We start from the raw sequence: 14,573 nt of genomic DNA, 5'->3' as shown, positions 1-14,573 counted from the left end.
TCCTTCTCTTTAGCCCAGCCCAGTTCCTGCAACCGTTCGTTGTATGTTTTAGCCTCCAGTTCCTTAATCATCCCAGTTGCTCTTCTCTGTACTTTTTCTAGAGCCTCAACATCTTTTTTATAATGTGGTGACCAAAACTGGATGCAGTACTCTAGGTGTGGTCTTACTAAGGCTTTATAGAGTGGTATTAGTACTTCCCTTGATCTTGATTGTATCCCTCTGTTAATACAATTTAGGATTGCATTAGCTGTTTTGGCGGCTGCTGCACACTGCTGGCTCATATTTAGCTGGTTGTCCACTAAGACTCAGATCCCTCTCACAGTTACTGCTATTGAGCCTGGTTTCACCCAGTCTATATGTGTACTTTTGGTTTTTCTTGCCTCAGTGTAGGACTTTACTTTTTTCTACATTGAATTTCATTTTATTAGATATGGCCGAGTGTTCTAGTCTGTCAAGATCCATCTGGATCCATCACTTCTTCCATTTTCTCATGTCATTCAAGTCCACAAAAATTCGTTATGCTTTTATCTTCACATTTGTTTCACCCAAAGTAGTATAACTTGAATGTAAAAGAAAATTCCATTAACAATTGCTAAAATTAATGATATAGCTAAAATAAAAGCAACTACAAGAAAATGTGTGTTACTGAGTTCATAGTTTTGCTTCCCCTCAGTGCAGTGAATATTGCTGTACTTGATTAGGATTTTGTAATGTGGGCAAAGTCTACCTTCCATATCCTATATTGGGAAGTTTGAATTCCATTAATAAGATTCCAAGAGAGAGATTAATGTGCTATGGTACAAATCCAAATGAAGTCATATATGTGTAGTCATACATCTACACATATATACTACCCCATGATAATAATAACATTTCAAAAACTTCTGATGATATTTATTCATTGGTTGTGAAAAGATGTTGTGGCAACTCAAATATAATTTGTTTTGTGGAGTTTTCGCAAGCTAGTTAGTACCTGGTTGTCAGTGAGTTTTTATAATTTGCTTTGCTGCTAAGAGCTGCTTCTATAATATCCCTTGAATCTTGCTGGAGAATGATCAACATTATTATTTTTTAATCATTTGCAGTCGGACTAGAAAGGTAAGATCTTAATTTGCCTGGACCTCACATTAGAAGTCTCAACACTTCCCTGTGAGTGGGATTTATATAATTTTGGTTATATTCACTACTGATCACTAGAAAGAATGAGATAATTGGTTTTATTCTTGTTGGAACATATGAGGCATAGGTGATTGTATGTATGTTGTATGTTCAAAACTGTACTGGAATTTTAAACTCAGAAGTTATGAACATTTTATTTGAAAAAAAATGGATGAAGTAGTGGTAGATAAAATATCTGGCCTCCTTAATATATTGGAAAAAATAACTTAATTCATTTAGAATCATAAAGGCACACACAATTATTTTTCATTAGATTGCACCTGTATTCTGGGGAAGGTAGTGTATTTAGTCAAGAAAGCTGTTATGTACCAGGATTATTGATGAGCAAGATTAATGCCTTGGAGGATTTCTACAGTTATTTTATACATGTTTATGTATTTTTATTTTTTTATAAAGGTGCCAATCTCACAAAGAAGTGACTCTAGGTTGCATAAAATAAAATGCTTTATTTTCTTTTATTTTTTTTCCTTTGGGCAGGTATGGAAAAGTAGAAGCAACGCGAATGCTGTTAGAGAAAGGAAAATGCAACCCAAATTTGTTGAATGGACAACTTAGCTCTCCTCTTCATTTTGCTTCTGGGGGTGGTCATGCTGATATTGTTCAGATTCTCCTAAACCATCCAGAAATTGACAGGGTAAGATTTTTTTTTTTTACCAGCTGCAGTTAAACTTGCTTAAAGGAACACATTTTGTCCTTTGGATGACAAAAGTAGATGTGCTTTTTGGTATCATCATGGTACATAAAAAAGTTAAGATTCTTAAGGAAGAACTGATTTCTCTTGCAGGGTTTCTGATTTGCTATTGCTACAGTAATGATTAACATCATTGCCAGCCTTTGAACAGTATATGCAATTGACCTGTTCCTAGGAAAGACTGGGAAAGTCTCAAAATTGTTCTTATTTATATTTAGAAATGGTTTGAACTTCAAACCTAAAGATCTAGATCTTATGTGTTGGAACTGGAAAGCATAGATGATTATGGAGACTTTTACATGATATCTTAAGAAGGCTTTTGGAACAGGAAAATTATTGTACATGTTGCAATTCTTACCAAAGCTATAATAAGATTATAGCATGTGTTTTAAAAGGAAGCAATCTCAGGTACTACAAGTACCTGCAATTTTAGAAATGGCTGGAAAAGATACTTCTCTGAAATCCTGGAGAAATCAGAAACTTTTGTTACGTTGACCACCAAAAATGAAATGAAAAGAAAACATAAACACATCCAAAATGTCATGAAAATTTAGCTTTTGAGAATATTTTGTGAGATTTCAATGAATTTTAAAAAATTATTAAATAACAGTGGTGTAAAATATTGTAAAAATTATTGGGTTAGAGAAACTCCGGTCTCACTAAAAGGCAAGTATCATTTGATTTTATATTTACAAAACTGTATTTTTAAGTTGACTTATTTCTGTTTGTAGCACATCACTGATCAACAAGGAAGAACACCACTGAATATGTGTGAAGAAAACAAACAAAATGAATGGGAAAAAACAGCTATGTTACTTAAAGAGGCCATTAATAAACAAGTAGGGATAATGTTTCTAATATTATAATACCTACATTTTATAGGTTAAAAATGTTTAATATCAAGTATAATGACCTATAATTTAACTGTAACTGATTTTGGACCATCATAGCAAGGCCAAGAACTAAAACCTCCATTAAAATTAATAACATAATTTAATAAATAATGGTTTTCTAAAACAGAGCAGGGTTTTCTTTTGCATTTTAATTTTATTCCATTGCTTTCTATCAGTATGATTTGGTTTCAGTAGATTAAAACAAACTTTTCTGAAATTCTTGGAATTTCATGGTGGACTCTTAATGTACCTCCTGACCTTGTGCACAGAGAAAGATCATTCTTGACTTTGTTTTGTATTTCAGAATGCTCATTAATTGTAAAAAAGGAAGTTCCAATAACTTTGTATTTTGTTTTGCTATCAGTACTGTGCAAATTTTGCTGATCTTCACCTTCAATTTTCCATAGTATGAAAAAGTACGGATTTATCGAATGGATGGCTCATATCGTTCTGTGGAATTGAAATATGGAAACAATACTACTGTGCAGCAGATAATGGAAGGCATGCGTCTTTCTCAAGAGACACAGCAATATTTCACTATTTGGATCTGTTCTGAAAACCTTAGTAAGTAATTAAAAATGCTTTTGTTGATTCTGAAACATGTTGATTTTAGAGTATGAAAGCACTATTTTCTTTTACTTCCAATAATGTCAACAGCCGTAGAAATTATATACGCCTTGATTGTGACCACAATTGGGTCCAATATTTCTCTTGCTAAGTGTGACAGTTGTTAAGTGAGTTTGCTCCATTTTACAGCCTTTCTTGTCACAGTTATTAAGTGAATCATTGCAGTTGTTGAGTTAGTAACATGGTTATTAAGTGAATCCAGCTTCCCCATTGATTTTGCTTGTCAGAAAGTAGCAAAAGTTGATCCCATGATCCCAGAACATTTCAGCCATCATAAATATGTGTCAGTTGCCAAGCTTCTGAATGTTGATCACAGTAGGGATACTGCAACAGTCGTAAGTGTGAAAAACAATCATGTCACTTTTTTCAGTATAATTTTGAATGGTCACCAAATGAACTGTTGTAAGTCAAGGACTACCTGTATTTAAGGTATTTTAAAGGCAACTAGTAAAAGACCATTAATCTGATAAAGGCATTTAAACTTCAGTTTGAATGACTATATAAGCTGGAAAGATCCTAATGACATTAATGACAAGAATGACATTTTCGGTTGACATGATTTTGAAGCAAGAAAGTGCAGGTTAAGATTCTCCCCAATAAAGACAGGAGGAGAATCTTAGTTTTAGCTGAGCAGGATTTTTTTTTATGCAAACCAAAAGCTATAGGTTAAAATAAATAGAGGTTTCCTAAGCAAAAACAATCTAGACTTTGAAATTAGTTTGTCAATAAATGAATAGAATTTAGTTTAAAACTCAGTGTATGATTTGCATGAAGCAATACATTTTGAATCTGCTAAATGAAATTAAATTCTAGCTTATTCCACTGCTGATCATGAAAAAGGCTTAAGATGAGGGCTTGACATTTCATACTATTTTTCCTGTATATCAAAAATTGTATTTCATTGTGAAAATATTATCAGAATTTGTGAAAAAAAATTACCCTTGTTTCCTCAACTCAAAATGGAACATTAGTATGATTTGCTGGTATGAAAGGAACAGAAGAGTGAATTACAAATTCTATATTGATTCAAAAAGGTGGTTTCATTTCCAAGTATTTAGAATGTAAATTTAACTCAAATAATTTTTGAATTCCTTTCTTTTAATCAGCATAGCCTTTAAAGCTAAAAAGCTTAAGAGACATATGACTTTGGTGCTTATTTCTAAATAAAGCTGTTGTTGTATAGGTCTCCAGCTGAAGCCGTACCATAAGCCTCTCCAACATGTTCATGACTGGCCTGAAATTCTCACTGAATTAACAAACCTGGATCCTCAGAGGGAAACACCTCAGCTATTCTTGAAAAGGGATGTGAGACTACCATTAGAGATTGAAAAAAAGGTTGGCATTATAAGTTACTCTGTCAGATGCAGGTTCAAAATCAGAATATGCAACTGGAGGCCAATAAATAAAGAGCTGTCTGAATGTTCCAGAAATTATTTTATGCACACACTTGACAAGACAAATTATCTTGCTTAAAAAAAAGAGGATGGGATACTTCCAAGGCATTAAACTTATGAGCCATAAAAATCCACAACAGACAATAACTACTAAATTTCTCTATTTGCTAAATATTTGTCATCAGCCAGCTGATTTTTAATCAGTTTAGATATTTGCTTTTTTAATAGCTTCGAAGTTATTTGTAATTTTGAACAAAAGTGGCTTATTGTCAATCCTTTGAAACAGGCCAGATTGGGAAACGGTTCAGGAGTATCAAATTGCCTTATGGGCTGGATGCATCACATTCCCACCTCAGCTTTGCAAAGGGAAAAAAACGTGATATGTCACGTGACGGCAATGTGACACTGCGAGTTTGACATCCATGATCTAGTTTATTGTTGCAATGTACAGTAACAATCTTGAAAGCCTGGCAGAATTAATCAAAAGGAATCAATGGATTTTTTCTCAGCTCTTCCTCTCTTTCAGGGTTACGTTAATGTTTACATAACCACTCTTGCAGCCCTTTTTCAAGGTACCAGTCAAGATATATCTACACATATTCCATCTGTAACATAGAAGAATATCAGATTTTATTGATTTTAATTATTATGAAGTTATAATAATTATAACCAGTTATTTATGGTTATTAAAAGGAAATTTACGGTTATTTCACTCTGGAAAATGAATACAGTTTTAAAAATGCAGTAATGTGCAGTAGTAATGTGCAATCTTCTGAAATAAGTCAATAGGATTTACTCCCTGAAAAATATATATAGGATTGCAATCAAAAGCTGGCTGTTTTTCTCCAGAAGTATTTGTATGATTTCTGTATTACAGAACATTTGAAAAAAAGTGAATGAATTAGCTTTTAGGATAAGACCAAACCAGTTGTTTCCCTGTATTGATAATTGACCCAAAGTGCAAAGCATTTGATTATTATTCATATTCCACCTTGACCATTTGTTTGCTTTAAGTAGCTGTTAATTGCTCTGAATCTTAGAGATGGAAGTTGGAATTTAAAAAATGAATATATTGGCTTGTTACTGAATACAATAACATAAATTTGATGTCCCAAATTCAACATCTAAACTTTGGCTTCATCTGACAGTGATTTAGTTATATGTATCTATCCATATAATATATCTTTATTTTATTTGTTTTCAGATTGAAGATCCATTGGCGATCCTTATCCTTTTTGATGAGGCCAGGTACAATTTACTGAAAGGGTTCTATGCCTCGTCTGATGCGAAGCTGATCACACTTGCAAGCCTCTTGCTGCAAATTGTATATGGAAATTATGAAAGTAAAAAGCACAAGCAGGGTTTCCTAAAGTACGTGTATTTAAATTATTGATATTTCACTATTTATTCAATAAAATTTTCATAAAAATGTACTATTGAATATTTCATGTCTGAGACTTTTAGTGCATATTATTTCTCTTTGCACTTATGATTTCTTTCTTAAGGCAAATGTTTTATTTTTTCAATTGTTCTATACTAATTTAATATGTCTGATTTTAATTTTTAGTGAAGAAAACTTGAAGTCTATAGTACCAATCACCAAATTAAAGAGTAAGGCACCTCACTGGACAAATCGAATACTTCATGAATATAAAGTAAGAAACTTATTATAATATTAAAATTACCATATTATAATTTCAGAAATTCAGGACCTTCCCACAAATCTTGTGGGAATTTGAAACAGAACATGCCTGAAACAAAAGTACTGAATGTAAGATTTTTTTTAAAAATGGAATGGATTACTACAATTAGAGTATTAATTTGTGATCACAGTGAACATCTTAAAAAGATTCAGTGGTACTCAAAAGATTAACCAAAATTATAAGGAAGATAAACTGTAGGAAAAATTAGAAGATTTGGTCCTTTTAATTAATGAATAAAGAACATCTTTGTTGTTTATCAATTTGTATAGGAAGTATGTAATTTTCTACCTCTCATTCTTGAAGTTGTAGAACTAGAACATCTGAGGAAGCCAAAATTGTTTCAAGATTTAAAAAAAGATTCAAGATTAAAAAAAAATACTAGTCCTAAAATCTATATCACACAGGGATTTACCTATCATATAATGTGGCGATGATCACTGATTTAGATTTCTTGAAGGCCAATTATTGGAAGATAAGCCTGGCTAAATGTTACTTGCAGATGAGAGGCACAACCTGGAAAATTATGATATGGGTCCTGATTTTTATGAATGAAGACAAATATACACATCCCAAGATAATGTTGTAGGGTCCAATTTGAGTTGGATCAGATTGGATCAATGGACCAGATATTTGTTTTTCCAAGGTTCCACACTTGTATTGGAACTTATGCTTGTGATTGGGAAGTTCCCCGAGGATGGGCTTCAGCACAAGTCTGAAAATTGGAAGAACTATAAAAAAGATGTTGAGATTCTAGAAAAAGTGCAGAGAAAAGCAACCAAGATGATTAGGGGACTGGAGGCTAAAACATACGATGAACGGTTGCAGGAACTGGGCATGGCTAGGCTAGTGAAGGACCAGGGGAGACATGATAGCAGTGTTCCAGTATTTGAGGGGCTGCCACATAGAGGAAGGGGTCACGCTATTTTCTAAAGCAGGGGTCGTTAACCTTTTGGACCTCAGGGACCAACAGACTCGTAATTTTAAATCCCAGGGATCATTAACTGGTTCTGTGGGCATGGCCTAATTTATGGCTTAGTGTGGCTTAGTGGTCATGTGACTGGCTGGGCATGGCTTGTATGTAAATATTATAAATATTTATATAAATATTGAATTTTTCATTAAAAAAAGAGCAACTTTTACCCCAAAGCAGGCAAAGCAGGCAGGCAGATTGAGTTGCTCATAGAATCACAGATTCATTCAGAGATCTATCTATCTGCCATCGGCTAGCTCAATCTGTCATGTAAAATTTGCTTGCAGCAAACTCATAAAAACTCATAAAAGCAAACTCACAAAATTAACTCATAACACACCATGTATGTAAATATTGATTTTTTTTATAAAAAAAAGAGCAACTTTTACCCAAAATCAGGCAAAGCAGGCAGACAGATTGAGATGTTCACAGAATCATTCAGTGATCTATCTATCTACCATCGGCTACCTGAGTCTATCACATAAAATTTGCTTGCCATGAGTCTGCACTGAATAATAGAAACTTCAGTCCTAAGGGAGGTTCGGCTGTGCTTAAAGCCAAAGATCTAAAGACAAGCTAGAATAATGGATGGAAACTGAACAAGCAGAGATTCAAACTAGAAATAAGGAGAAATTTTCTGACAGTGAGAACAATCAACCAATGGAACAGAAGTTAGTGGGAACTTCAGGAGTTGTGGGAGCTTCATCAATGGAAACTTTTAAGAAGAGATTAGAGTTCCATTTGTCAGAAATGGTAGAGGGTCTCCTGCTTGGGTGGGGGTTGAACTAGATGAGCTACAAGGTCCCTTCCAACTCTGTTAATCCGTATCTGTATCTGAACAAGCCTCTGGTCCCAATTTAAGTGACTGACTGAAATTGGATCTTGATTTTATGATTTTATGTATTTGCTGCCAATGTACTGAAAAAATTCAAAATCTTTTAGGTTAACTTTTAGATCAATCCACAAGTATTTACCTTCTTATTTGAAACTCAAATGCACATTCATTTTTACATGGGTTTTGCATTTCTTTAAAGCTTTTAAATTTCAAATAAAAGCTAAAACTATATCCTTCATGGGCATGTCAACTTATATTTCCAGAGTCTCAGTACTAGCGAGGGTGTGAGTAAAGAGATGCATCATCTGCAGCGCATGTTTTTGCAAAATTGCTGGGAAATCCCTACATACGGAGCTGCTTTTTTCACAGGACAAGTATTCACAAAGGCAAGCTCCAGCAATCATAAAGTCATCAGAGTTTATGTAGGCATAAATGTCAAAGGGCTCCACCTTCTAAACATGGAAACAAAGGTATGTATGATGCTTTTATTGTAATTTTTATTAAACATTATTGTTGAATACAACGGATTTTACAAAAGGGGTATATACAAACATTTTAAGGCATTCCTTTGAGACTGGAGTTTTGCAATCCCAGCAAGTTTAAGATGTGTAGATGTCAACTCCCAGCAGGCTGATTGGGGAGCTCTGGCAGTTGAAGTTCACACATCTTAAACTTGCTTAATTTGAGAAACACTGCTCTAAGATAATTCCAAGTTGCTTTCCAGTTTCCTAAACGTAGTATGAATGTTAGTGATATTTCTAGAGTCACTATTAAGCTAGCTAGCTGTCTTGCTCTATGTATTTATTTAAAAGGGTGAATAAGCCATTCCAGTCACAACCAGCTCTCAGAGGTATACAACTTGTTGGAGTAAACCAAACAAAATATAATAAAAGTACAATAAGCATGCAATCAATATATGGATAATTGCAATCTATATCCCAAATTAAAATTATTTCCATTAATAGAGTGACAACATCCCAGGGCTTATTTGAACAGCTAAGCCTTTACAGATTTTCTGAATGCTGAATAGTTCAGTGGAATGCTATTACAAAGGAAAACAACAGAGCTAGGGAATCATTGTTCCTGAAAACAAAACTCGTGAGTGAGAGAACACAGAGAGAGACTGTACTTATTTGACCTTATTTTTTGGATAGATGTTATCTGGAAAAAGTACTTCTTCACATATTCATGATCTGAACCCACACAAGGTTTTATAATTGAGAGCCTTTGCTTGAATTGCAGCCAGAAGCTAACTGGCAACGAGTGTAGCTCCTAAAGTAATGGTTGATATGTTCATAAGGAGTACTTGTGACTACTTGTATAGCTGCAGTCTGGATCAGTTCTAGCTTCTTAAAATCTCATACAATCTGCATGTAATAATCCTGATTAGTAAAGAAGTCATGAGTAATAATGAGCAAACTTCTCATTCTAGAACAAGGCTGTCAAACTCACGTGTGGTCCACGGGCTGGATGCGTCATGCGCTGGCCACGCCCATGCCTGGTTTAGTGAAAGGGAAAAAGTCATGATACATCATATGATGACACCGTGACAATGCAAGTTTGACACCCTGTTCTAGAAGGAATTGTAATTGATGCAAAGGCCTCTAGCCACAGATGCCCACAGCTCCTTATAGAGGAATTGTGAGTCTAGAAAACTCAAGTTTTATATCACTACTTCATATTGTTTTTTTAGCTAATTTTTAAAATTGTGTTGAAAATGCTATTCATGGGGGGGGAAAAGGAATTTCTAGTCATAATATTTCAGCAGAAATAGAATAAGCTCCTCATATTTAGTGACTTTTCTTGTTTGATAGTTGTAATGATAGTCTTGAATTAGTTCTCTGTAATTTATTCACGAATAAAAATGTGTTTTCCTTTGAAGCTACTTCAAAGTTCAGAAATTATTGCCCATTTCCATTTTTGTTTGTTGTTCAAGCATCCATTTCCTGTAATGAAACAGTAACAATGCTACAGAAAACATCTGTAGTAACTTTTAACAAGTGAATGTAATGTAGCCAGTATGAGTTCTCAGTACAATCACATACTTTATCTGACAATTATCCAAAAGGCTTAAGATATTGGGATCAAGTTAATATTCTGTGCACATTCTTGATATTGTTAGTTTAATTCATGTAGAACCTGGGTTGTTCAGCTCGATTCATAGGAAAAGAAATTCTGGATATTAAAAACCCCATGATCACATTTATCTTTAGTAGGGGTCTCCAAAGTGATCAGTATTGACCCACAATGATTGATGTTTTTATCCAAGGATCAGTAAATGGCTGGAAGTCAAAAATGTGTTAGTAACTAATTGGGAGTCAATAGGTGATCAATAAATGCTGGAAGATCAGTTGGGATTATTTAATCTTTGAAATTCTCTGTTGAGCTCCACCCCAGTCCTTAATCCTGAATGTGAGGTCACAAATGATGAAGCAGTGCTATTCAGATTGAATGAGCAGCCAGCAGTGACAGCAGCCTAGAGTATTTTCATATAATAAATGTTAGGGAGTCGATGAAGAATCTGAAAATTCATGAATTGATCAAATGAAGATTTTGAGGAGTCCTGATTTATAAATAAGCATTCCATTCTAATTAAGCCAAGCAACACGGTTTCAGGCATTTCCAAAGCACAGGTTTCTGGTGGAGTATTTAGAGGGAAAAACATTTGTCTCCCCTGCCACCATAGTGTGAGCAATACTGTTTTTCTCCTGCTAAACAACAACATGTTGTCGTTATTTATGTGTTTTAGTGACCCCACTCCAAAAGATTTTGAGCAATTAGCACAGGGGTGTCCAACCGTGGCAACTTTAAGACTTGTGGACTTCAACTCCCAGAATTCTGGGAGTTGAAGTCCTAAAATCTAAAGTTGCCAGGATGAACACCCTGAATTAGCACTTTATCTCAATTCAGGACTTATTCTGGTTTGTAATTTTTTTCCTTTTATATTTTTTATATTCCAGGCTTTGCTCATAAGTTTAAAATACGGTTGCTTTATGTGGCAGTTGGGAGATGGTGATACCTGTTTTCAAATACATAGTCTGGAAAACAAAATGAGCTTTATAGTTCACACCAAGCAGGTATTTAAATTACAGAGTGTCTTCCCTTTAATATTCCTTAATGGTAAATCTTCCCAAATTAGGAACATATTGTTGACTGGATTATTAAGTTAATGTAAAGTTATTGAATGAAGACTTCACGATATAATCATTTGATCAGACATGTTCTGGCAGCAGGATAGAAATATTCTCAGCTATAAAAATAATAATGATAAAACCTGCAAGAAACTGAATTCAGAATAGTTCATGCAACTAGTCTGCATATATCGGCTCACTTTGTAAGGCTTATAGAGAATATATGAAGCTGTTTGAAAACACTTGAGTGGTTAAAACTGGATAAAATCTTAATAGCATTTTATGTAATTGTATACTTACCAAATGCCAAACCATACTCCAAAATCTTTCAATCTGCATAATTTATTATTAATCAAAATGCAAACAAACCCTACCCTTACTTTTAACAGAGAGGAAACATGACATCCAGCATTTAAACAACTTACATTATTATGCTTTTCCTTTCAAACTGTTTGGCCTGCATACAGTTATGCTCCTGATAATAATACTCTAGTTTACCTACTGGACGATACAATGTGCTTATCTTGTTATCCCCAAAATTTGAATATCTTTGTGCTAGTCTTCAGAGAAGCCTGGGTTGTGAGACCTTGGCAATATTCCCTAAGGGAGTATCTGCACAATCCTTAATTATCAAATTTATCCTTGAGACAGTTAAGGAATTCTGCTAATTTAGCTTTGGTCCTTCCCTTTAATCTCTGGGAAACCACTTGAAATATATTTTTTAATCACCCTTGGGGATTCGGCAGGGAGTCTGCAAGGTGGTTTTATCATATTATGTGATTGTTATACTCCCACAATTTTGGCTTTTTTATAATTTATAATTTAATTTTTGTTCAAGTTTCAGAGCGGCTACATTATTTTAACTATTGCTGCATTTGTATGCTGCCCAAAATCACATATAAGATGGATGCCTGTATGAATTTGCTAAATAAATAGATTAAAAATGTTACAATTACATGACTATTATTACTATTTTAATGTCTTTTTCTGTTTGCAGGCAGGTCTTGTCATAAAACTTCTGATGAAGCTAAGCAGTCAGCTGATACCTGAAAGAAGCGATTAAATTAGATGGGGAGCAGTTGAACGGGATAAAAGACATTGCCTGATGGAGATCATACAAAACCCCCTGTTCATTTGTACATATATATTGTACAGTACTATTCTAATATAATTTAAAGTATTTGGTTGGTAAAGCCATAAGAATAATATTTGTCTATGTAATTAACAGGAATTCAGGAAATATACTATAATTCTAGACATATTGAGGCATACTGACAAAGGAATTCTGGGAGTTGAAGTGCAGATATCTTAAAAGATGTCAAGTTTGAGAAACACTGCACTAAGAAATTAAATAATAAACAACATGTCTATTCATGTCTATTCTGGAGGATGCACTTAAATGGGTTTAATTCTCTTCTTTGTTATGAATATGTTCTATTTCTAGATTGCCCAAGAAAGTGTAGATTTAACTCTAGGACAGTGATGGAGCAGCTATGACACATATGTCAAAGGTAACATGCCACAATGTTCTGGATGACACGCCAGTGTTCACCAACATCAACAACTATTCTCAAAATCATGTCTGTTCTCACATGATTTTTGGAGTCTGCAGACTGAGAGAATGTGATGTGCTCTTGTGCATCCTCCAGAGCCACTGAACATCATGTGAGATGGCAGTGCTTTTGTGTGGCCTTTAGAGCAGCAATGGGCAATTAGTTTTCCTAAGAGGCTACATGAGAAACAGGGACTGTTGTGAAGGGCTGCTGCCATGCTACCCCAATCACCCCACCGCCATGGACCAAACAGGGATAATCAAAGGGCAGGATGTACTTTGCAGCTGGAAAATGCCCATTTCTACTTTAGAGTCTCCAAAAATCATGTGAAAGTGTGGTTTTACAGAATTCTTTCACATGGTTTTTAGAGGCCATGGAAAAGCATTCTCCAAAGAGAGAGTGGAGAATGAATGAAGGCCTCATGCAACCTAGAACAGCCTTGGATAGGCTTGGTAACAGGCCTGTCAAGAAAAAGAATACTCCCTGAAGGTAAGGGCACATGGCAGATCTTGGGGAGATCTGGGCTGTGGGGACAATCGCACTGTTCCCCAAGACTCATGCTCCTTGGAGAACAGGATTAGGGAGGCTTTGAGTGGCACCTGTGGCACTAGGGCTGAAACCAAGGCCTGGGTCTCTATTTCAGGCCCAGCCTTGGTGCTGCTCTAGTGCTGCTGTTCAGGGCCACTAGGTACAGAGGGAATGAGGAAGACAATTGTTTTTCTTTTTTTGGGGTGGGGGGGTGTTTGTGTGACATAGCAGTAGAGCCAAGTTAGGCATTTTCTGAGTTTTTGATACACGCTGAGCCCAAAAGGTTTGCCATCACTGTTCTAGTACACCGAGGTACTGGCAGTTCAATATGAAACCTATGAAACATTTGCATGGGATTTTTTCTAAATTCCTTTTTATTTGTGGTGTTGTGGTTAACATGTTGGATTACGAGTGGGAGACACATATTTTATCTTGTCCAAAGCATACAATTTGACTGCATAATTTTTGTCTTAGCCTAGTCTACCTCACAGTTGGAAAAATAAGAGGGGGTGCCCTTGGTATGCCTTCCTGAACTCCAAAATAAATGGTGCAACATGCAACTCACATAAATAAATACACATAATGCATAAGTTATATGTAATTTGTGGGATCTGAGAATCTCTAGGGCAGCATCAGTTCAGTGTAACTGGCTACACGTTGGTATCTCAAAGATGCCTCATTCCATATTTTGAATAATGTATCTCAATAGGAGTTACCTTACATACAATTTGAAATATATGGTCCTTGTATGCCCTTGCTGCATCAGATAATAACTCTGTTTTTAAATTACCATATATACTCGAGTATAAGTCGACTCGAATATAAGCCGAGGCACCTAATTTTACCACAAAAAAACTGGGAAAACTTATTGACTCGAGTATAAGCCAAGGGTGGGAAATGCAGCAGCTACTGGTAAATTTCAAAAATAAAAATAATTAATTTGGGAAACGATCTCACTATCATGAAAGATTTAATTGATTCACTAACCCAAAAGAAGAAGATGATGATGACAGCGGGAGGCAGGAGTCACTCTCTTCCCCTCCCTCGGAGGCCCCTGAGTCAGGAGTCG

At 35.0% G+C, this 14,573-nt stretch overlaps 1 protein-coding gene across 2 annotated transcripts in view; it reads left to right on the top strand.

The window, feature by feature from the left end:
* Positions 1-14,293, top strand: part of KRIT1 (KRIT1 ankyrin repeat containing) — a 28,854-nt gene extending 14,561 nt beyond the window's left edge. For both annotated transcript variants that reach the window (XM_026688213.2, XM_026688212.2), the window contains exons 9-17: positions 1,657-1,813; positions 2,602-2,709; positions 3,171-3,327; positions 4,574-4,725; positions 5,989-6,155; positions 6,352-6,439; positions 8,556-8,762; positions 11,253-11,369; positions 12,421-14,293. In XM_026688213.2, coding sequence (XP_026543998.1) covers positions 1,657-1,813; positions 2,602-2,709; positions 3,171-3,327; positions 4,574-4,725; positions 5,989-6,155; positions 6,352-6,439; positions 8,556-8,762; positions 11,253-11,369; positions 12,421-12,486 — 1,219 coding nt within the window. In that variant the 3' untranslated portion in view covers positions 12,487-14,293. The remainder of the gene's footprint in view (positions 1-1,656; positions 1,814-2,601; positions 2,710-3,170; positions 3,328-4,573; positions 4,726-5,988; positions 6,156-6,351; positions 6,440-8,555; positions 8,763-11,252; positions 11,370-12,420) is intronic.
* The last annotated feature ends 280 nt before the right edge of the window (positions 14,294-14,573 follow it).

The sequence above is a fragment of the Notechis scutatus genome, chromosome Z (assembly GCF_049901735.1).
Source record: "Notechis scutatus isolate UNSWTSFEM ecotype Mainland chromosome Z, rNotScu1.2, whole genome shotgun sequence".
In the NCBI taxonomy this organism is placed as follows: Eukaryota; Metazoa; Chordata; class Lepidosauria; order Squamata; family Elapidae; genus Notechis; species Notechis scutatus.
The sequence above is the reverse complement of the archived record's forward strand: the minus strand, read 5'-3'. Positions and strand labels throughout refer to the sequence as shown.